We start from the raw sequence: 23,541 nt of genomic DNA, 5'->3' as shown, positions 1-23,541 counted from the left end.
CCACCGTACTTGACTTTCCACAAAGATAGGGTATTCCTCAGGACCAATCCCTCTTTTCTGCCCAAAATTGCTTCTGAATCTAACATCAACCAGTCTATTGATTTGCCAGTCTTCTTTCCCAATTACCAAAATAAAGGTGAATACAAGTTGCACTCTTTAGATGTACGCAGACAATTAAGATTCTATTTGCACAGGACAGCCGGTCATAGGCAATCAGACCAGCTGTTTGTGTCCTTTGCTAAATCCAGTTTGGGAAAATCAGTTTCTAATGTCACACTGTCCAGATGGATTTCCCAGTGTATTCTCCTGGCTTATGAGAGTCCTGGCCAGCCTGCACCTCATGGAGTCCATGCCCATTCTACTTGGTCTGTTTCTACCTCTGCTGCTTTTCGAGCTAGAGTTTCGTTGGATGACATTTGCTCAGCAGCCATGTGGGCTTCTTCTCATACATTTATAAACCACTATAAGTTGGATTTGGTTTCCAGAGGGAGAGCATCCTTTGGCTCTGCAGTGCTCCGGAACATCCTTCCATAAGGGCCTCCCAAGATTCAGGTAGCTGGGGACTCTGTCCCGTAGGTTGATGCACAAATGAAGTTAACTACTTCAGATTAAGAAGTTATGTACTCACCATAACGTTCCATCTGAGTAGGTAAACTTCATTTGTCAGCAACCGTCCCTCCCTCCGTCCCCCTGTCCTTTTCGGATGTTCATAGATATTCCTGCTTTCATGGTGGATTGTATCCAGGTTAGACTATGCAGGTTGTGATTGCAGGTCTTGCTTTTAGGCAAACTCGATCTGAGGTCAGGAAGGGATGGCAGGGGGTTATGGGTAAGGGGGAGGAGCTTGGAGCTCGGATCTTAGCTGTGGATCCGATAACTCATAGGTTGCTGACAAATGAAGTTTACCTACTCAGATGGAACGTTATGGTGAGTATATGACTTCTTATTCCAGGGATTCTTTCCCTGGCCAATCCTACCAACGCTCCTGAAGAGCGAACCAACTCTTTTCCTCTGGAGGTGGTTGGGGGACATTTCTCCTTGTACCCTTCTGCCTGGCTAACCATCATCACCGATTCTTGGGTACAAAGGATTATAACCAGAGGTTATCATATCCCCTTAGATCTTTGTCCTGTCCCTTAAAAGAATCTTCCCGACGTTCCACCCAGTCAAAGGAAAGAAGCAGCATTAGAAATAGAAAAGCTGCTAAGAAAGAGAGTCATCCAAATAGTCCCTCCAGACCAGATAGGATCCGGATTCTACTCAAGACTGTTTTTGGTGTCAAAAAAAAACTGGGGATTGGAGACCAATTTTGGATCTCAGTGTACTGAGCAAGTTTGTGAGAGTATAAAAATTCCAGATGGTCACAATACAGTTTATCTTCCCACTTTTGGAAAAAGATGATTGGATGTGCTCGATAGATTTTCAAGATGTGTACTACCACATAAAAGTGGACAGGCCATCAAGAAGATTTCTGCACTTCCATGCAGGAGCCAGTCACTACCAGTTCAGTGTACTGCCCTTCGGACTCTCTACAGCTCCCAGAGTGTTCACAAAGTGCATGGCAGTTGTCACAGATCACTTGCGACTTCAAGAATTCCAGGTGTTTCCATACCTAGACGACTGTCTCATTTCCGTCACCACCAGACATCTACTGGAAGAAGCCCTGCATAATCTCTCCTCACTGCACAAAGGCTCGGCATAACCATAAACTGTCAAAAATCCAATCTCACCCCATCTCAGTCGACAGAATTCATAGGGGTTATCTTGGACACAAAGAACTGCAGAGCTGCCATTCCAGAGCACAGAATTTTAAGGATAAAGCAACAACTGATTCCAATCCTTTCAAGGGAGAAATCCACTGCTCACTCGGTTCTACAGCTGTTGGGTTCCATGGCAGCCTGTATCACCATTGTTCCCCTGGCCAGGTTTCACATGAGGCTTCTACAATGGCTTCTGCTCACCCAATGGTATCCCTTTCAGCATCCTCTTTCAACCATGATTCGAGTAACCCACAGGTGCAAACAGGATTTAATTTGGTGGATGACACACAATCTGTCACAATGGTCTCGTCCTTTTTCCCCCCAGCAACCCAAGGCCACAGTGACCACGGACGCCTCCCTGATGGGGGGGGGGGGCTATGTCAGGGACAGACAGTCCAAGACATTTGGTCCGAACTGGAGGCCCATCTGCATATAAATGGTCTAGAGCTGAAGGCGGTGCTTCTGGCCTTGCAAGCATTCCATCCCCTGCTGCTGTCTGGGACAATTGCATTTCAGTCAGACAACACGGTGGTGGTCTGGTACATCAACAAGCAAGGTGGAACCAGATCGTAACCCCTTTGTCGAGAGGCCATGAGGATATGGCAATGGGCGATGGCTACAAACCATTTTCTTCTAACAACACATATTCCTGGGAGTTCCAACGTAATAGCAGGTGCATTCTTCAACCTCACAAATGGTCCCTGAAACCCTTGATAGTGGCGGAGATCTTCCACCACTGGGGCCATCCTTGCTGCGACCTCTTTGCATCCCTGACCAACTACAAATGCAGCAACTACTTCACCCTGATTCCCCCTCTGTGACAGTCACCCAGGGACGCTGTAGTCCACAATTGGCCCTCTGGTCTTCTTTATGCATTCCCACCCTTTCCCCTCATTCCCCAGTTTTCTGAAGAAAGCCCATCGGTTGAAGAGCAAGGTGATTCTCATAGCACCATATTGGCCTTGTCAGATTTGGTTCCCCTTCCTTTGGCCTCACCTACTAGATCGACCATAGATTCTCCATCCAACTCCGGAGTTGATCTCACATCCACAGAACCTGATTCATCCCAACTTGAACAGCCTGAAGCTCACAGCTTGGCTACTCCAATTCCCTTGATTGCCAGGTAGAATGATCTTTCTTTACCAGTACGTGACATTCTCATTGCAGCTCATAAGTCTTCCACTAGAATTACTTATCTGAGCAAGTGGAAAAGATTTACCTGTTGGCTGAAAGATAAACAAGTAGATCCCTTCTCAGCACCAGTGTCGATAATACTAGACTGTGTCTGGCTGACCTTTTCCAATCGGGTCTACCATTAGAGTTCATTTGGCTGCAATTTCTAATTTTCATGAGGGTGTCCAAGATTCCTCTCTTATGTCCCACAAATTGTGCAAGACCTTAATAAAAGGTGTGAATCATCTGAAGCCACCTTTTAGGGAACCTATTAAACCATGGGATTTATCATTAGTTCTACAAGCTCTGACAATGCCACCCTTCGAACCAGCTTCTTCTTGCGACCTCAAGCATCTGTCATGGAAAACCTTATTTTTGTTCGCCAATACTTCTGCCAGACGTATTTCTGAGCTTCAAGCTTTATGTATCAAGAGTCCATACTTGATTTTTCATAGAGATATGTGAGAACTAATCCATCATTTCTGACAAAAGTGATCTCTGAAATGTCCATTAATCAAACCATTGAATTCCTAGTTTTCTTTCCCAGTCATTCAAACAGAGGAGAATATTGCCTACATACTCTAGATCTCCACAGGCAAATCCATTTTTACTTAAACAGGACTATTTCCTTTCGTAAATCTGACCAGTTATTTTTGGCTTTTTCTGACCTAGATTAGGATATGCTGTTCCTAAGGTCACATTAGCTAGATGGTTGAAGGACTGTGTGACCTTTATTTATGCATAACATAATATCTCGTTGCCTACTACCATGAAAGCTCATTCAACAAGGTAGGTGGCAACTTCTGATGCCTTCCATGCCAGAGCTTCTTTACATGACATCTGTGCAGCTGCAACTTGGGCTACGTCTCATACCTTCATCAATCATTACAAATTGGATTTGGCCTCCAGGGGAAGAGCATCTTTCAGTTCTATGGTACTCAGGAATGTCCTTCCATGAGAGCCTCCCAGGAATAGAGGTAGCTGGGGACTGTGCCCCATGAGTAAGGAATGAAAGAGGATTAACAATATCAGATAAAGAAGTTATGTCTTACCATAACGTTCCATCTGTATTGTTGATCCTCGTTCAGTCATTATGACCCTCCCTCCTTCCCCCTCCTGTGGTTTCTAGTGGATCTCACCATCTGGTTCTCTTAGGTTATTTGACAAGAGGTAGCCTCTACCTTCTTTGACTTTCAAACTCAATCTGAGGTAACAGGGAGAGGGAGATTGTGGGTAAGAGTTTAGCTCGAGAGTTTGAAGCTGACGTGAGCTTGGAAAATGGCCGGCTCGGTTCCGAGGTCGGAACCGATACCCATGCGTAATGACTGAACGAGGATCAACAATATAGATGGAACGTTATGGTAAGACACAACTTCTTTTTCTGAGTATCTTCAAACAAGTCAAACAGTGTTGGAACTATGGTTTTATTGTATTTTAATCCTAGTTTTTAAAGTTCATACAATTATTATTGTGTTACACTTTTATTTTTATATTTCTGTATTTCAAATGAAGCCGCGGTGGTACAGCGGTAGCATTGTTGCCTCACAGCAAGAGGTTCTCCTGTTCGATTCACGGCTGGAGTGCCTTCTGTGTGGAGTCTGCATGTCCTCCCCGCGGTCAAGTGGCCTCCGAAAGACATACGTGAATGGGCGTGCCTTGGGCATCAGGCTGCCAACTCGGCACCATAAAAAAAAAAAAATCTACTGCCAATCATTAGCAGACCGGAGTTCCACTGTGGCGACCCCTAACCAGTAAAAGCCGAAAAGACAAACCAAACAAGTGGGGATATATGCCATTTATTGCTTTGAAACCATAAATATTTTATTAGGTACATTTTTCTGATATACACACTTTAGTCACAAGATGGTGCTTTTGACACACACAAGACAATGTTTGTATTTTAATATATTTATTTTTATATTATGTGAATTTTATATTTGTGATTTTATTAGTGAAAGGAATATTCAGTTGAACTCTTCCAGTGATGATGTAATGGGCTAGGCATATGTTTGATTGGTTAACTTAGGTATAAAAGGACTAAGAGGTTTTATGAATGGGGTTTTACGTCTGAAGAAGTTTTATACGAAAACATACTCATTTGTTGAGCGTTTGTGTTTTAATGTGGGAATTTAATAAACTACTGTGAGACTGCACTTGGCATGACTCAGTGATTTCCTGGATTATTTGTGCGCATTTCCGCTGAGTTTTCTCCTTTTCATTTAGAATAGATAGTGACTCCAGTTCATTTAACCAAATAGTGTGCTTTTCTTGGGTCATAGCAAGGGGTCCTGTAGCTCACAAGATATAGTATGGGACTTTGCTTGTGATGAATTGTACATGGTGAAGTTCAGGGGCATCATATTGCTTGACCAACCTTGAGGTGTATTTTTTTATGTAAATTGAGTCACCTCCACCACTTGCCTCTTTTTGTTCAGTAGCAGGTCAAACTGTGTGAAAGGCATTATAGCCCTGCTCTGCTGGGGTGTTCTCTGCTGCTTTATACCATGCTCGAGTAAGTACACAGACATCTGTGTTCTTGATGGTAAGGATTCCTTGCACGGAGTGTTTTTTATTTATTTAGACTGCTTGCATTGAAAAGTGTCACTTTTAGACTATCAGAGGTTGGTTTTAGCTATATTATAGGTTCATAGGTTCATACTAGGCTATCTGCCCTAGGGCATTTATAAGCCTAGCCAGAGTATGTTTGGCTTTCGCCACCCATTTTAAATTAATTTTGCTATGCCCTTTTTCGAGGTTAGTATACTGTGCCTCTGTCTAACAGTGACACAGAAGTGATACCCGGGGTAAACCTACGATCTCCCATCCACTCATCAAGATTCCTCTTGAAAAGAGTCAATGAGGGACTCTGCCTAACCTGGACTGGGATTTTATTCCAGAGTGAAGGGAGCCTCTGGGTTATGAATCTGTCCCTCCAGCATGTCCTATTTATTTCAGTGCTGAGGTTCAAGTCTCTCGAGCGTAGCTCGATGGGATTTGGATTTTTGAGGTGCAGCATGTTCCTTAATTCGGGTTGGACATGGCCTTATACGTCAGGCACAGGTCACCTCTGAGCAGGCGGTATGCCACTGAGTAGAGCTGGAGTTTCTTTAAACGGGCAGCATATGGCATCTGTTTGAGCCCTTTGATCCTCTTGGTGAGGTACTTTTGGGGTCTTTCCAGTTGCTGCAGGTGTTTGGTAAGGTACATCCCAAAAGGGCATTGTACTCAATTATGGGCCTGATGAGGGATGAGTAAAGAGGCACGATGACCTCCCCTAATCTAGATGTGAATCCCTTCATGATTAGGTGGGCTATATAAAATGTTTTTCTAACCACTTTGGCCACGTGGTTGTCAAATGAGAGATTGCTATCAACTTGGGTCCCCAGGTCCCTAATTACTTCTTCTGTACTTAATGGATTACCACCTATGTGGTAATTTGTGGGCACTTTGTTTTTGCTAAAGGGGATGACTATACACTTTTTGGCGTTTAGCTTGAGGCCATGGCTCTGGCACCAGTTGTCTGTTTCTACGAGGCCCTTTTGGAGGATGCTTGTGTCGGCTGGAGAGTCAATTATGGCGCCCAGTTTGCAGTCATCTGCGAACTTGGTCAGCCACAGTCCTTCTGTGTTGGCCTGTACCTCCGAGAAATATATACCAAACAAGAGAGGTCCCAGGACTGAGCCTTGTGGGACGCCACTTGTAACTGGTTTGGAGTCTGACATGGCTCCATTAGCTAGTTTATCAGGTTAGCAATGCCCAAAAAAGGCATTATAGGACTGGCAAAGTATTAGTCACTGTTCAGAACCCCAGTGGGGACAGGTGCAGACCATCCCTGGCAAAGCAGTGTGGTCTGTCAACCATATCGTCCCAGGCTAACAAGTATTGTAACCCCTTTGAATGACACTAAAATCTAAGCCAGCTGTTAAAGTCATTTGTCTTCTGTTCATACTGAGGGTATCACACTTGGAGAAGGTAGAATGCTAGGCTCATACCATCCTGGGACACAGTCCAAGAGCTCCATCATGTCTCTCTTCATATAGACCATTGAGGTACGTCATTTTTGCCCACAGGGACGTTGACTAATTCATAGTGGTACTTGTTCATTGACCTGAGTGCATGCATGATATGGCAGATCCTGGCACCAATAAGCAACTGATCATAACTCTGTCTTTCTGCTCAGCATGGTGAGTGGTACATCTGTGTGCCTCACGATGAATCCCTATGACCAAAATATTATACTGTGAGGTTATCTGCGGTATGGCTTATAAATCGAGACCTTGTGAGTTGAGGCTGAATGTGACTTTATGTGTTGCTGCAGTAGTGTGTCTTTAAGGTTGCTGAGGATAGTTATCATAATTTCTGCATCTGGGAGGCCTTTGCGGAGCTTACTTTTAAGAATATCTGCATATGTGGTCTATGCATGTGTCCTGTGGTGTGTGTAGCAGGTGATGTGTGGTGTATATTTCTGACAACCCGTTAGGTTTTATGTGAGAGCATTGCCTCCAGAAGTAATATATACATACATCTCTCACATATTGTATCCGATTTTTCAAGAATTAAATTGTTGTCAGAGAGCAGGAGACAATTTCTGCATTGTATCAGAATGCCCAAATCTACCAAGCTGGCTGCAGAGACAGGAGATGAGTCAAGATCCATGGTTTTAGGTATTTATATAGTGGGCTTCCATCAGAGTGGTACCAAGAGTGTATTTAATGTGGCTGTGATTGGTGGTATACGTGTTTTGTGCTTTTCTTGTGTATAAGAACTGTATAAGGGGTAGTGAATGAGTATATAAGAGATTTACTTGGATAAGAATTGTGATCTTACCATATAATATTTTGAAACGATCCTGACCTTCATCCACATCTGGTGCTTGTCAGACATCTACCTACTCGGGAATTCTTGTTTTTTGTTTTTAATAGGGAAATTGAGATTCTAAGCCCTTGATTCTCTACAGGGCACTGCTAACCTCCCCTGTGCGATGAGGTTATACAGACAGAAAAACTGACTAAGCAGACAAAATAGCACACTGGCCAATCACAAAAACACACTTAAAGCCTTCCTCTGTGATTCCCAAGTTCAGAACAGCTACTGTTTTGTCTTTCTCCCCTTCTAGAAAAGTAAAAGTATGAAATACCTTCAAGACTTCTTCCTCAGTGACATATAAATGTGTTGCACATTGTCCCCTTTTACTTTCCTCCTCACTTGTTCCATTTGCCATGAGGAACAAATCAAATGTCTTATTCTAAGGGTTCCATTTCACTGCTAAGTTTCCTTACAGCAAGGAAATTATTATTGTTTGCAGTTGAAACACTTCTTAGTATGAAGAGTACTTTTATAATTACAAACACAAAAATTCTTGAAAGTATATATATTGCTGCGGTAACGTTGTCGCCTCACAGTAAGACATTGTCCTGTTCGATTCTCAGCTAAAGCGTCTTCTGTGTGGAGACATGCATGAATGGGCGTACCTTCGTTGAAGGTTGTACATTAGGGCTGGCAACTCAGTACGTAAAAATGTACTGCCAATCATTAGCGGACCGGAGTTCCGCTGTGGCGACCCCTAACCAGGAAAAGCCAAAAGATACAACAGCATATATATTTCTTCCCTTTAGCAACTGCAGTTAAGTTTTTGCACCAAGTACTGCATGTCATGTTCCAGAATGCCCTGTAGACCACACAGACACCATGGTTGAGGATTTAGCCTTTGTGAGATGTTTATTCAGATAGCCTTCTAGAAGGAATTTGTACCACACGGCATGCAACTTTTATCACAAAATTAGTGCAGTAAAGCCACATTGCCCATGTACTTAAGAGGTGATTAGTATGTCAACCACCAAATAATGAAAGGAATTTAAATCCTTAAAAAACAGGTTATCTCTAAAAAGATGACAAAAGCCAGTTGTAACCTTGTCCCAAAGATGCAGCTCCTTATCAAAGATATAAACAACTCAGAAATGTTTATCTTGCAATCGAAGAGAAGAAAATAATAAAAGCTGCACGGCAAAACTAAACAAGTAAATGAAAGCAGAAGGATACACAGTTCAGACAGGAGGAATTGAAGGAATATGGATTAATCTTAGTACCCTGAATGCAGAGTTGTAATGGTAAGAGCAGGTGAATTTAAAGCTTATTTTGACCGCATATATTGATGTTTCTTTATTCTTTCATGAAAGAATGATATATTTGATAAGGCTTTGGTAGGAAATGTACAGTATCTTTAAATTTCATGATGCTGCTTTTTTTTTTTTTTTTTTTTTTTTTTACAATGAGTCTGTGAAATAAAGTATGCTTAGCTAATGTAAAGTTAGGCATAGTAGATTCTTTGACAATTTGAGACGCTTTCTTTTGTGTATTTTGAGTATTTGAGCTTTATCTCAGGCCTCCAGAGGGAATTAAAAAAATAGAGTGCAACTATAATCATAATTCTGGATTCACACCTGGTTTTATGTTCTGTGCTGCATTGCATACAGTTGTGTATTTTATGTGAAAGCATTTGTTTTTTTTTTTTGACATTTTATGGTAAACAGGGAGGAGGCTAAGCGTGTGTGGGAGAAACGTGAAGAAGAATGGAATAAAGAGCGAAAGGCCCGAGAAAGACTTATGCAGGAGGTAACGATGCTTTTTCCTTGCTTTGTACTTAATGATTATATTTTTTTATTACTAAACTTAATGCCACATAATTATGTTAATGGAAGTGAGTTTTTTTAAATATGTTAATACTTTAGAAGATTAGTTTGTTTCTGTATGCTTTTTAGATTGTTCTCAAAAAACATCAAATCCTTAGTGCCTACTGGAGGGGGCAATAATCCAAATGTTCATGAAGGAATTTGTGCCCTTGTCTATGCCTAAGCATTCATCTAGTGCCAAGAATTTGTGCCTCTGTCCATATAGCGTAATGGTCTGGCTTCAACCCCCCCAATGGCGCTGTGCATGTTTAAGGATGATGAACTCTGATTGTCCTCAGGACAAAGAAACTACATGGAACCACCTCTTCATGGAAACCTATGTCATTTAGTGCATAGGCTATGGGGCCATTTCTGCATGTACCTTAACCCCACCCTTGTTGATGACAAGAATACCCACATTACCATGTGGACTTCTGTGTCTCTCTGTTGGCACATGTGTGCTCCTTCTCACAGACAATTTTGAACCATCTTGTAAATGCTCATCCAGTCATACCTAAGTTTATATACACCCCAAAAAAGGATCTAGTACCTCTCTAATATTTTTGGGTAGTATGGCTAGGCTTAAAAACACCCTTTAAGGTTATTACCCTAGTATTCTTCTGTAATCCTTCTTGATTGACTTTGGAAACTGCAACCCATGTCAGTCTGGTTTCTGTACCTCTACTTGCCGTGTACCACGCCAACTAGCTGGGAACCACCACACCAGGATGGATTAACTGTAATCTGATTACTCCCATTCTTTCCTGCCTAGTTCTTGCAGTGCCTGAACTGTGGGTCTAATTCTAATCATCTTGGTCTTAGTCAAGGATTCATCTCTTTGCACTACAGTTATGCATTTCAGAGCGCTATTGTCTATAAGGTAATGTATGATGAGAATACATATTTGTAACAGCTTTAAGAATGGAATTGCATACCTGGAAGAAGGGCTTAAAGATGACAAAATATAGAATTGAATCAATCTGCCCAAATCATGACACAAACAACAAAGCAATTTCCTTTACCCAACAGCGAGCTGTTTTTTTCTAAATCTTTTTACATACTTTTACAAATGTAGGGCATTAAAGCTTTTCAGAAATTAGTAGAAATCATAATTTACCCAAAAGTGAGAACCAGTTTCTTTTTACATATCTTTTTACAAATGTAGCACACTGAAATATTTTTCAGCTTGCAGAAATCATAATGTAAAGTAAACGTAGTACAACCAACACAGCGGATAAAATTAACAAAAAACTTAAATGTTGGTGAGCTCTTTCATGGAACTATCCACTTCTTCAGACCATAAAATTACATCAACCAATTCACATATAAATCAAACTTGTAATTAACATAGCCAATCAGAATTAGCTTAAAATTAAAATCAATGAACTACACTACGAAAAAGGCATAAACACATTCAGCCCTGGCTCTCTATGTGCTTGTAAGGCAACGATCCACTTCAGTTCTGCCATTTCCACTTTATTATTAAAATCACCTAGGCATACACTGCCATAAACCTTCTGTAAAACCTAAAAAGAAAAACTGTGATCTGCATACTCAGTAACGTGTTTGGTAAGTGCAATGGAGACATCACATCTGCGTATACATCCAATATGTTCCAAAATATGCTCCTTAAAAAGGAGCATGTAGTTTTTCTGCATAGAAACTAAGTACATCTGTTGCAGGTTGCAAAACTGATCAAATTGTTGCTAACACAATCTGCATAAAACCTAAGAATAAATTTCCTGTTAGTTACTGGATGAATAAAACATTTCTCCTTAGAAATAAAACTACATGCTCTACAAAGAGTACGGAGAAAGATGTTCATCGTGTTTCACTGTTGCAGTCATAACTGTAGGGTTCTCCCCTGCCGGCAGGCAGCCCCAGGTCAGCCAGAATCCCAAAGTCTGGGTCCGGCGTCAGCTGTTACCCATGCTCACTGACGTCAGAGCGCCAGGAGTACAAAGCTGACAGCCGATGCCATCTTCTCCAGTCTTTCTTGCCGTGCGGTGATAGCAGTTCGCAAGTACCGATCGGCTGACTCCTGATGAATTTTTCTATTTACTTCGGTCCGAAGACTTTCTTCTCCACTCAAAGCTAAGTACCCCGTTGGGGAAACTTTTTTCTTGCTCCACTCCGATGTCAGAAAAAGTTAATAATTGTATTTCATGTAGGAAGCAAATACCTCATAAGGATTTTCATTCTTACTGTATTCCTTGCTTAGGCCCTGACCACGACGTAGCTAGTTGTTGGTTTTGTGCTAGATTCAATCAACGTACAATTAAGCGAAGGTACGATTTTGCTTTTCATTACTTCGGTAGGCGCTTTAACTACAAAATGTCATCGGATACGGTCCCGGCTACCGGAGTTCACAAACGTCGCAAGGATAAAGACAGGCCTCCGAGGTCCAAATCTGATGATAGCGCACAAGCGGAGCCAGATTCAGGTTCGGCCGTCGTCAGTGAGGCGCTTTTGCAGCCCCTGTCCTCGGCCATTTCAGAACTGATGGCCGAAACAGACTCTCATGAGGAGCCAACCAGGCCTTTAAATAATTCTGTTGCAGGACCTTCGGACAATGCTCCTTCGGATGGGTCCGGAGCCGCTATGCAGGTACCGGCTTCCGAAGGGGTTTTCAGGCCTACTCAGCTACTAGTAAAGGCAAAGCCAAAGACAAAGGCAAAGACTCCTTCTAAATCAAAGACTTCAACACAGGCCTCTTCTGAACCAGCTCCCAAGTCACAGAAACAGTTACTCAAGATGGCAGAGGATTTACTTACTATGATTAGGGGTTCGCATCCCCCCTCCAGACAAAAGGCCAAGGCAGGATGTTTATTATGATTCCTCTGATCAGGCTTCTGTTTCCTCAGTTTCTTCTTCTGATCAGGAATATTCTTTCCCTCCTTATGAGGATTCTGATGCTGAAGAATCCATTCCTTCAGCTTCTCCCCCTGAGGATTTCTCTTTTGGGGAAACTTTGCATGAAATGAGGGAACATTTCCACTGGGAAGGACAGGAGTATTCGGAATCCAAGAAAAGACTGAGGGATTTTCTTCTTCTTCCCCAACATAGACCCCTGGCTATTCCTCCTGTTTTGGATATTGTGGATGATGCCTTTTCGGAGGCTAACTTAACTCCTGACTCTTTTCCGCCTGCTCCTGTTAAGCCTGATAAATATTACAGGGTTCCTGATTCCCATCTGTTTTTATACAAGAACCCTGCTGCTGACCCTGAAACCATTTCTCAGGGTCCTAAGGGAGTTAAGGCCGCTTCTGCCAAAAATCCCATTCCTACTGAAAAGGATTCTCGATCCTTAGAAAGATGGGGCAAAAAGGTGTACACTTCTGCTACTTTGTCCATTAGGGCTTTAAACTGTCAGTTTCATATGCTTAAATACCAGCAATTTCTCTTGTCTGTCATAAAACACAAGCTTACTTCCATTTCTGCCTGTGCAGATGATAAGGAATTACATGACTTATTGCATGCCTCTGAACAGGTTGGGAAGCATGGTTTACACTGTGGATTTGATGCCTTGGAGGCTTCTTGTAGGGCTGCGGCCTCTGGCACAGTCATTAGAAGGCATGCATGGCTAAAGGAACAAAATCTACCTGAACAAGTAAAGGCTAAATTATTGGATGCTCCTGTTCAGCATAATGTTTTGTTTGGATCAAAAGCTGAAGAGGTGATTAAAAAGATGGAGGATAAGGCGAAATCCATGCAAACAGTTAAAGATTTCTTACAAGTACAGCCACCTAGATTTAGCAGGAATTGGCCTTCAAAAAATTGGTCCTTTCCCACTTCAGACAGGCCTCAGAGGGGTAGATGTAGACGCTCCAGAGGTAGGCCTCAAACACAAGCTGCTTATAGACCAAGACAGTGGACTGCTTCCACCCCTAGGGGAGGAGAGGACAGGTCACAATCTCAAAGGAAACAAACTCAATGACTCCCTTTGTTGGGCTACAGGAACTTCTTGCCTGGAAGCCCCTCTCGGAGGAAAACTCTCTCTTTTTTATCAAAATTGGACTCAAATAACCCAAGACAAATGGGTTTTGGATGTGGTTTTAAGAGGTTACAAATTCCATTTTCATACCTTGCCAAGGCCAAGCGGATGGCCAGACCTTCCAAAACATCAATGGACGGAGGCCTTAAACCAGGTGGAAGCTCTTATGGCTATGAATGCCATAGAACTGGTTCCTGTTTCAGAGATGGGAAAAGGTTTTTACTCAAGGCTTTTTCTAGTCCCAAGGAAGCAAAACTTATGGAGACCCATTCTGGATCTGTCGGTCTTGAACACCTTTCTAGAGATTCCAAAATTCAAGATGCTTACTCTACAGCAGCTACTTCCAAGGCTGTCCAAAAATTCATGGATGGTAACTTTGGATTTAAAGGAGGCATATTTACACATTCCCATCAGGCAGGATCACAGAAAATACCTCAAGTTCAAGGCCGGATCGAGGCACTTTCAATTCTCTGCTCTGCCCTTTGGATTGTCTACTGCGCCCAGGGTCTTCACCAAATGCCTGGCTCCAGTAGTAGCTTACTGCAGACTCAAGTGAATTCAAATTTACCCTTATCTGGACGATTGTCTAATTCAGGCAGACAGCAAGGATGTCTTACTCCAGCATCTAGAATTTGTACAGAACCTCCTCAAGTTCCTGGGATTCTCTGTAAACATAAAAAAAATCAAATTTGACACCATTACAACAGATAACTTTTCTGGGTGCACTTCTAAACACCACAACCCAGATGGCATTTCTGACATCCGAAAAACAATTACAGCTGGCTTCAACTTTCAGAACCTTGGCAACTCTAACTCAACTATCTGCAAGGAAATTCCTGCAGGCTTTGGGTTTCATGGCCTCCTGCATCCTTCTCGTACCATATGCAAGACTACACATGAGGAAAATACAGTGGTACCTAAAAAGTGTATGGTGTCAGCATTGCCACAGTTTAGACATACTGATCTCCGTCCTTCCTTGCCTTCAAAAGGAATTTCTTTGGTGGTCCAGGGCATGTGCTCTAAACAAAGGGAAACCCTTCCGTCTGCCTCCTGCCACTCAGATTCTAACCACGGACGCCTCGGATTATGCTTGGGGAGCCCATTTTTCAGGGCAATTGTTTGCAGGGCCTTTGGACAAAGGATCAGAAGCACCTGCATATCAATTTAAAGGAAATGTTAGCCGTTCAGAAAGCTCTATTGGCCTTCGGGAATCTTTTACAACCAGGACAACTGCTAATACGGACAGACAACACCACAGTTATTTGGTACATAAACAAGCAAGGGGGATCTCATTCCTACCCCCTTTGCAGACTAGCCATGGATCTATGGAACACAGCTCTAGCTTGCAATCTGGATCTTCAAGCTCAGTTTCTACCAGGGAAACAGAACTTCCTGGCGGACAGTCTGAGTAGAAACCTTTCGGATCCGCACGAGTGGATGCTGGACACCAAAATATTCAGGATGATAACAGCAGTCTGGGGATGTCCTCACATAGACCTCTTTGCATCCCATCTCAATCACCAACTACAGAATTTTTGCACCAGGACTTTCCACAGAGAAGCTTGGAAAGTGGACGCCCTGTCATTCAGTTGGAGGAACCTCTCGGGATATGCCTTTCCACCTCTTCCTCTTCTTCCATGGGTTTTATTGAAGATAAAACAGGACAAGCCCAAGATGATAATCTTGCTGGCTCCAAATTGGCCTTGGCTGTTTTGGTATCCAACTCTAAAAAACCTATGCCTGGAGCCCCCTTGGGTTTTACCTCAGTCTCCGAACCTTCTGTCCCAACATCAGGGTCAGGTTCTACACTCTCATGTCGGAACTCTCAGCCTGGCGGCCTGGTTAATCCAGGGCCTTTGATTTCTTCTTTACTGCCCAAACAGGTTATGGATGTCATTTTAGAAGCCGGACGTCCTAGCACTAGAAAATCTTATGCAGGAAAATGGAAAAGATTTTGTTCCTGGATGCAGGCTCAGGATTCTGATCCTCTTCTTCCTAATATTACTTTAATTTTACTTTACTTGACAGATCTCTTACATAAGGGTCTCTCTTTCTCTTCCATTAAGATACATGCCTGAGCTATTTCTGCTCATTATAATACAGACCCTCCCATCTTTTCCCACCAGCTCATGAGACAGTTTCTCAGAGGAGCTAAGAACTTAAGACCTCCTAGATCTCCTCCCATTCCTGCTTGGGATCTCAACAATGTTTTGGAAAAACTAACCTTGCCTCCTTTTGAGCCTGTTGCCTCTTCTGACATCGTTTTTATCTTGGAAGAAAGCTATCCTGTTAGCCCTAACCTCTGCCAGGAGAGTTTCAGAGTTACAAGCTCTTATGGCTGTGGAACCTTATATTATTTTTCATCAAGACAGGGTATCTTTGAGGACTAATCCTACCTTCATGCCTAAGGTGGTTTCCAAAGTGGCTTTAAATCAAACTATCCACTTGCCAACCTTTTTCCCCACTCCTCAAAATAAAGGGGAAAGGAAAGGATCTTACATTCCTTGGATGTACACAGACAACTACGTTTTTACCTGAACAGAACCAAGGACTTCAGAAAATCAGAACAATTGTTTGTTTCTTATGCTTCAAGTTCCCAAGGTTAAGCCATTTCAAAACAGACCATTTCTAAATGGATTGCTCATGGAATCAGATTTTGTTATTCTCACCATGGAAAGCAAATCCCAGGGAGTATACGGACTCATTCCACCAGAGCTGCTGCCACTTCTGCGGCCTTCCTCAGGGGAGTTCCTACCAATGACATTTTGGAAGCTGCAACTTGGAGTTCAGTGCATACTTTTTCTAAGCACTACAATCTACCTCTCTACTCTTAAGTCTAGGGCAGGCTTTGCCTCTGCAGTCTTGCAGGGCCTTTTAGCTGCCCCTTCCTCTTTATGACCACCTCCCTTTCTTTCAGCTTTGGGATTCTACCCTACAGTCATGACTGCAACAGTGAAACACGATGAACATAGTACAGTTGTGTACACCTACCATAAATGTAGATGTTTGAGTGTCTTCACTGTTGCAGTCTGGGATGTCCTTCAAAGATGCATCTGCAGTCATAACATATGGGGTTGTCCTGCCTCAGGCAGCCCTTCGGTCGGCCGGATTCCAAAGTCTGGGTCTGGCCTCGGCTGATGTCGCACTTTCCCAGATGTCAGAGCATCTGGGGTATAAAAGCATCAGCCGACGCCATTTTCCTCAGTCTTTCTTGCCGCACGGTGCCCGAAGCAGAAGTTGTTCGCAAGTGTCGGTCAGTCAGATCCAGAGATTTCAGCTACCGAAGACTTCAAAAAAAGCTAAGTACCCCGTTGGGGACTCTTTCTTGCCTCAGCCGATGTCAGACAAAGTAAGTAATTGTTTAACTTGTGGGAAACAAATACCTCATAAGGATTTCCATTCTTACTGCCTTCCTTGCTTAGGCCCAGACCACGACGCATCGGCCTGTTTAGCCTGTGCCTCCTTCAACCGACGAACTCTTAGACGTCGGTCGCAGTTTGCAGAGGAATTTTTTGGAGTCGATTTTGCTTATAAAATGCCGTCGGAGACTCCGACTTCTCATATGGTCAAAAAACGCAAGGAAAAGGACAGACACCCACGGCCCGCGGTTTCGGCTGAAACCACGGCTAGGCCTACCGCGAGTGTCTCTGTTTTGGCCGAAACTGAGTCCTCGGCGATTCCTTCTTCCGAAACCATACTTCCGACCGCCGAGGCCCTGGCTGAGTCGGCTTCAGAACTACCTACCGAAGCTAGTGTTCAGGATTTGTCTGACACCATACCATTGGACATTTCTACCCCTGCACGTGGGGCTGCTAGGCCCCCAGCTTCTATGCCCATTAAGGCCTTCTCTAGGGCTAAAGCTGCCAAACTTTCAAAAGCTTTGCCTGCCAAATCTACACCCCAGAGGCCTTCCTCTAGTTCACAGATCCTCAGCCTGGCTGAGGACCTTATTTCCTTAATTAGGGGTTCACAACCTCACCCAGACAGGGCCTCTCAACCTCCTCCAGACAAAAGGCCCAGGACTGACCCCTCTGAACCCCACTCCTCAGATGATTCCATGGATGGATCTGAGTTGTCAGACCACCAGGAAGGGGCTTACTCGCCTTATGAAGATTCAGATGCAGAGGAATCTATCCCTTCGGCCTCCCCTCCTGAAGAGATTTCCTTTGGGGAGACTTTACACTCCATGAGAGAACACTTTCAGTGGCAAGGTCAGGATTTCTCTGATTCTAGAAAAAAATTACGGACCTTTTTGCATTTGCCTCAGCATAGGCCCTTAGCTATACCTCCGGTTCTAAATGTAATTGATGATGTGTACAATGATGTCAGTACAGCCCCTGATACTCTTCCTCCGGCCCCTGCCAAACCTGACAGATGTTACAGGGTCTCGGATTCTCATTTCCATCTGTATAAAGCCCATTCTGCAGACCCAGAAACTATTTCTCAGGGCCCTAAAGGGATTGCAGCCGCTACTGCCAAAAATCCCCTACCCTCTGATAGAGAGTCTAGAGCTTTAGAGAGATGGGGTAAGAAGGTGTATACATCTGCAACTCTTTCTGTCAGGGCATTAAACTGTCAATTCCATATGATACAGTACCAAGAGTATTTGTTAGATGAACTGAATAAGAAACTTTCTTCTCCTGAACCCCTAGACCGTAAATCCCTTCAGGATTTGGTACATAACTCACAACAGGTTAGTAATCATTTCTTAAAATGTGGCTATGATGCACTGGAGGCTTCATTTAGATCAGCTATGACTGGGGCAGTTATTCGTAGGCATGCCTGGCTGAAGGAGCAGTCTTTGCCAGACCATGTCAAAGTTAAACTCCTCGATGCTCCAATGGAGAAACAAAATTTATTTGGCACCCCTGCTCAGGAGATTCTAAAAAAGGTTGAAGAAAAAGCAAAATCTGTGCAAACAGTTAAAGATTTCCTGCAAGTTCAACCACCGAGATTCAGCAGAAACTGGCCTGCAAAGAATTGGTCCTTTCCAGACTCGGACAGAGCCCAGAGAGGCAGGAACAGGCGCTCTAGAGGCAGAGGTCAATCGAAGGGCTCCTACAGATGCCGTCAGTGGCAGCCTGCCAACCAGAGGAGTAGTGCAACAGCTACAACAACAACCACTACTACAGGACAGACTCAATGACTTGACTCTGATTCTGCCTACCAGGGATCAACTGGAAGCACCCTTGGGCGGAAAGCTGGCTTTATTCTCAAAAAACTGGCATTATATTACAAAGGATACATGGGCATTGCAAATAATAGACAAAGGATACAGGTTTCACTTCCACACTTTGCCAAAAAGTAGCGGAATGCCAAACCTTCCACCAAATCAGAAGGCAGAGGCTTTAAAACAAATCAGCAATTTACTTCAGATGAAAGCTATAGAAAAGGTACCATGTTCAGAACAAGGCCAAGGATTTTACTCCAGACTATTCCTTGTACCAAGAAAAGAAAATCAATGGAGGCCTATTCTCGACCTGTCCACGCTCAACACTTATCTCATTGTGCCAAAATTCAAAATGCTGACCCTACAGCAACTTCTTCCCATGTTGGGCAAGGAGTCTTGGCTGGTGACTCTAGATCTCAAGGAGGCATACCTGCACGTCACTATCCGACCAAGTTGCAGAAGACACCTCAGATTTCTTGCAGGATCAGAGCATTATCAATTCTCAGCATTGCCCTTTGGCTTATCTACTGCGCCCAGAGTATTCACGAAATGCCTGGCATCAGTAGTTGCACATTGCAGACTACAGGGAATTCAAATTTATCCATACCTGGACGACTGCCTAATACAAGCGGACAACAAGAAGAAACTGTTAAAGGACTTGGCCTATGCCATACACCTGTTACAGGCCTTGGGATACACAGTCAACATCCAAAAGTCAAGACTAGTACCATCCCAAAGGATCACCTTCTTAGATGCAGATCTGGACACAAACACCCAAATGGCCTTTCTCACAGAAGAAAAGCAAAAACAACTTCCAGATTACTTCATGATTTTGACAAGACAAACTCAGCTTACTGCAAGGAAAATCCTGCAGGCCCTGGGTTACATGGCATCCTGCATAATTCTAATCCCACATGCCAGACTGCATATGAGGAAATTACAATGGTACCTAAGGAGTGTATGGTCTCAACACAGTCACAGTTTAGAAACCATGATACCAATCATTCCATGCCTTCAAAAGGAATTCCTGTGGTGGGCTCAGGCCTGCCAGTCCAACAGAGGGTTGCCTTTCAACAAACCAAAAGCAAGGCAGACCATCACCACAGACGCCTCAGACCGAGGATGGGGGAGCACACATGGAGGACAAATGCATCCAAGGCCTATGGCCTCAAGGGCAGCTAAGCATGCACATAAACCAAAAGGAAATGCTGGCAGTGAGGCATGCAATCGAGGCATTCAAACTCTTCCTCCAACAAGGACATCTGTTAATAAGGACAGACAACACCACGGTCATGTGGTACATAAACAGGGTGGCACACATTTTTACCCGCTATGCCGGATGGCTATGAATCTGTGGGATCTATGCCTGAATCTCAATATCCAACTACAGGCCCAATTCGTGCCAGGGAAAGAAAATGCACTGGCGGACAGCCTAAGCAGAACTACTATGGATGCACACGAATGGATGCTGCACCCAGACATCTTCAAGCTCATAACAAAGACATGGGGAATGCCGGAGATAGACCTGTTCGCCTCCCCACTCAACCATCAACTGAAGACATTCTGCTCAAGGACATACCACCCACAAGCTTGGAGGGTGGACTCTCTCTTTCAGCTGGAAAGCCCTAACAGTATATGCCTTCCCACCTCTCCCATTGATGCACAAGGTTCTACTGAAAATCAGGGAGGAACAGCCAAAAGTGATACTAATAGCTCCGGACTGGCCAAGACAACACTGGTATCCACTATTGAGAAACATGTCTCAGGCAAAATCATGGCCTCTCCCCCTATGGCCTCTTCTTCTAACGCAGAACAATTTCAAGACCCTGCATCCCAACTTGAAAACATTGTAGCTAACTGCCTGGAAAATTCCCTAAATCCCAATCAAACTGTTTTATCTCAGAGGGTAAAGGACATTATCCTGGAGGCTCGCAGGCCTTCCACAAGGAAGACATACTCAGCTAAATGGAAGAGATTTCTTATTTGGAGCACATCAAAGGGCACAGATGTCACAGTGGCAAACCTAGCACATATCCTAGAATATTTAGCAGAATTGTTCCACAATGGCCTGTCCCTATTCTTCCATTAAGATTCATGCTTCAGCAATTTCAGCAGAATACAATGTGGATCCACCTGTCTTCTCACACCCTCTCCTCAGACAATTTCTGAGAGGGATCAAAAATGTTAAACCTCCAATAAGACCCCCTCTACCTGCCTGGGATCTCAACTTTGTGCTGGAAAAACTGACACTACCTCCTTTTGAACCAGCAGCATCAGCGGATCTACAGTTTCTATCTTGGAAAACTGCATTCCTTCTGGCAATCACTTCAGCAAGAAGAGTATCTGAGTTACAAGCATTAATGGCAGTGCAGTCTTTTCTTATTTTCCACCAGGACAGAGTGTCACTAAGAACCAGTCCTACTTTTATGCCAAAGGTGGTATCTAGGGTATCCTTGAACCAAGCTATTCACTTGCTGAAGTTCTTCCCTAATCCACAGAACAAAGGGGAAAAACTTTTGCACAACCTGGATATACACAGACAACTACGCTACTATTTGGACAGAACAAAAACTAGCAGAAAAACTGACCAACTTTTTGTAGCATATGCAACTGGGGTGCAAGGAAGAGCAATTTCCAAACAGACAATTTAAAAATGGATAGGAAATTGCATTAAGCTGCTACTCCTTTCATGGAAAGACAGTTCCTGAAAATATCAGGCCTCACTCCACAAGGGCCACGGCCACCACTACAGCCTTCCTACGGGGGGTGGCTACCAAGGACATTTTAGAAGCTGCTACTTGGACCTCCGTGCATACATTTGCCAAGCATTACAATCTACCTTTATTCTCTACATCCAGAGCAGGGTTTGCAACTGCAGTCCTGCAGGGGCTCTTAACTACACCATCCTTTTCTTAGTACCTCCACCCCCAGATTGGCTATGGTATTCTACCCATATGTTATGACTGCAGATGCATCCTTGAAGGACACAGTACAGTTTTGTACCTACCATAAATGTAGATGTCCGATAGGTATGCATCTGCAGTCAGGATTACCCTCCCTCCTTCCCCTCTTTGGTATTCCTAGGGTGCTTACCCCTCTTTTAGCTAGCTGGGGGAATCTATTATGGTGTATTTGTTTGTTTATTCATGTATATAATTTGCAAATGTTTTTCAGCATTTATCCAAATTTAGCCTTCCTAGAGGGCACCTGGCATCTGGGGCAAGAAAAACTGAGGAAAATGGCGTTGGCTGATGCTTTTATACCCCAGACGCTCTGACGTCGGGGAAAGTGCGACATCAGCCGAGGCCAGACCCAGACTTTGGAATCCGGCCGACCGAAGGGCTGCCTGAGGCAGGACAACCCCATATGTTATGACTGCAGATGCATACCTATCGGACATCTACATTTATGGTAGGTACAAAACTGTACTTTTCCCTCCCTCCTGTCCCCTCTTGTTTTTACTACTGTGCATTTCCTTTTTTCACCATTCTTCTGAGGTGTATTTGCAAAGGTTAAGGGACCTTTTTAATTTTGGGACTCCTGACATCTGGGGCAAGAAAAACTGGAGAAGATGGCGTCGGCTGTCAGCTTTGTACTTCTGGCGCTCTGAAGTCAGGGAGCATGGTTGAACAGCTGACGCCGGACCCAGACTTTGGGATTCTGGCCGACCTGGGGCTGCCTGCCGGCAGGGGACAACCCTACAGTCATGACTGCAACAGTGAAGACACTCGAACATCTACATTTATGGTAGGTGTACACAACTGTACTTTCCAAGTCTGTCTGACATTTGCCTATTCTCTGTATTAACATTACATGACTTGTAACAAAGTCATCTTCTTAAAGAAACATTGTTTCTAAATAAGAAACAAAGTTTATCACTCACCTCTTTCTTAACATTGTCATCAGTCATGAGGATAGGCCACTTTTTTCTAAAGATGTCACATCCTCAGCTTTGGCCGGCTAAGAACTTGCTGTATTCAACTGGACATATAAGAGAATTTAAGTACCTTTATCTGCACTTTTTTATCAAAAAAATGCTGTATTTAAATTGATTTTGACTGTGTTGCAGGAATATTAACTGAACTGGAAAGTTAGTCAGTGTTTGCTGAATTTTGTTATTTGCTAGTAATTACAGGTGTGGGGGTAGCCACGTTCTTTGATTTCCTGTCCTTGCCTATTTAAGTGGTACAGTGTGAAATATTTTCTACTTAAAAACCTCAGCTGTGGCCAGCTAAGAACATGCTGTATTCAACTGGACGTATAAGAGAATTTAAGTACCTTTATCTGCACTTTTTTTTCAGAAAAATACAGTAGTTAAATTGATTTTGACTGTGTTGCAGGAATATTAACTGAACTGGAAGTTTTGACTCTGCTCTTCAGTTAAGTCCCACCCACCCTGTTTTTGTTTTGGTGTTAATCTTAGTGGCCTTGAAACTGCCCGCCCCTCTTGTAAATGTGTGTTTGGATACTCCTTCTGGGCCCATCTCATTTGCTCACTCAACTGAGTGCAGTGAGATCATATTCTGATTTCAGGCACTCCTACTGTGTACAAAGAGCATCTGGGAAAAAGAAAAAAAAAATTAAGCTTGTTTCCTGTCTTTCCTGTTAAGTGGTATAGACTATTTGTAGGCTTCTGAGCCCCCAAGCCCTTCTGTGTTGGAGGGAAGCCTTCTAGCTTAGTTTTTTTTTTCTTATAACTAGCCAGTTTTCTAGTTTCAGCACTCAAATCTGTTTCTTTGATCTCAGCACTTGTTCAGGAAAAAAAACAATTCACCT

At 43.4% G+C, this 23,541-nt stretch overlaps 1 protein-coding gene across 2 annotated transcripts in view; it reads left to right on the top strand.

Annotated features, from left to right (window-relative positions):
* The window catches only part of LOC122799442 (trichoplein keratin filament binding), a 1,060,398-nt gene that overhangs the window by 766,578 nt on the left and 270,279 nt on the right, over positions 1–23,541 (top strand). For both annotated transcript variants that reach the window (XM_044068500.1, XM_044068499.1), the window contains exon 10: positions 9,464–9,545. In XM_044068500.1, the coding sequence (XP_043924435.1) occupies positions 9,464–9,545 (82 nt within the window). The remainder of the gene's footprint in view (positions 1–9,463; positions 9,546–23,541) is intronic.

The sequence above is a fragment of the Protopterus annectens genome, chromosome 4.part0 (genome assembly GCF_019279795.1).
Source record: "Protopterus annectens isolate FY-2018-M chromosome 4.part0, PAN1.0, whole genome shotgun sequence".
Classification (NCBI taxonomy): domain Eukaryota; kingdom Metazoa; phylum Chordata; order Ceratodontiformes; family Protopteridae; genus Protopterus; species Protopterus annectens.
Note: the sequence above shows the minus strand (reverse complement) of the source record. Positions and strands in the feature narration are given on the sequence as shown.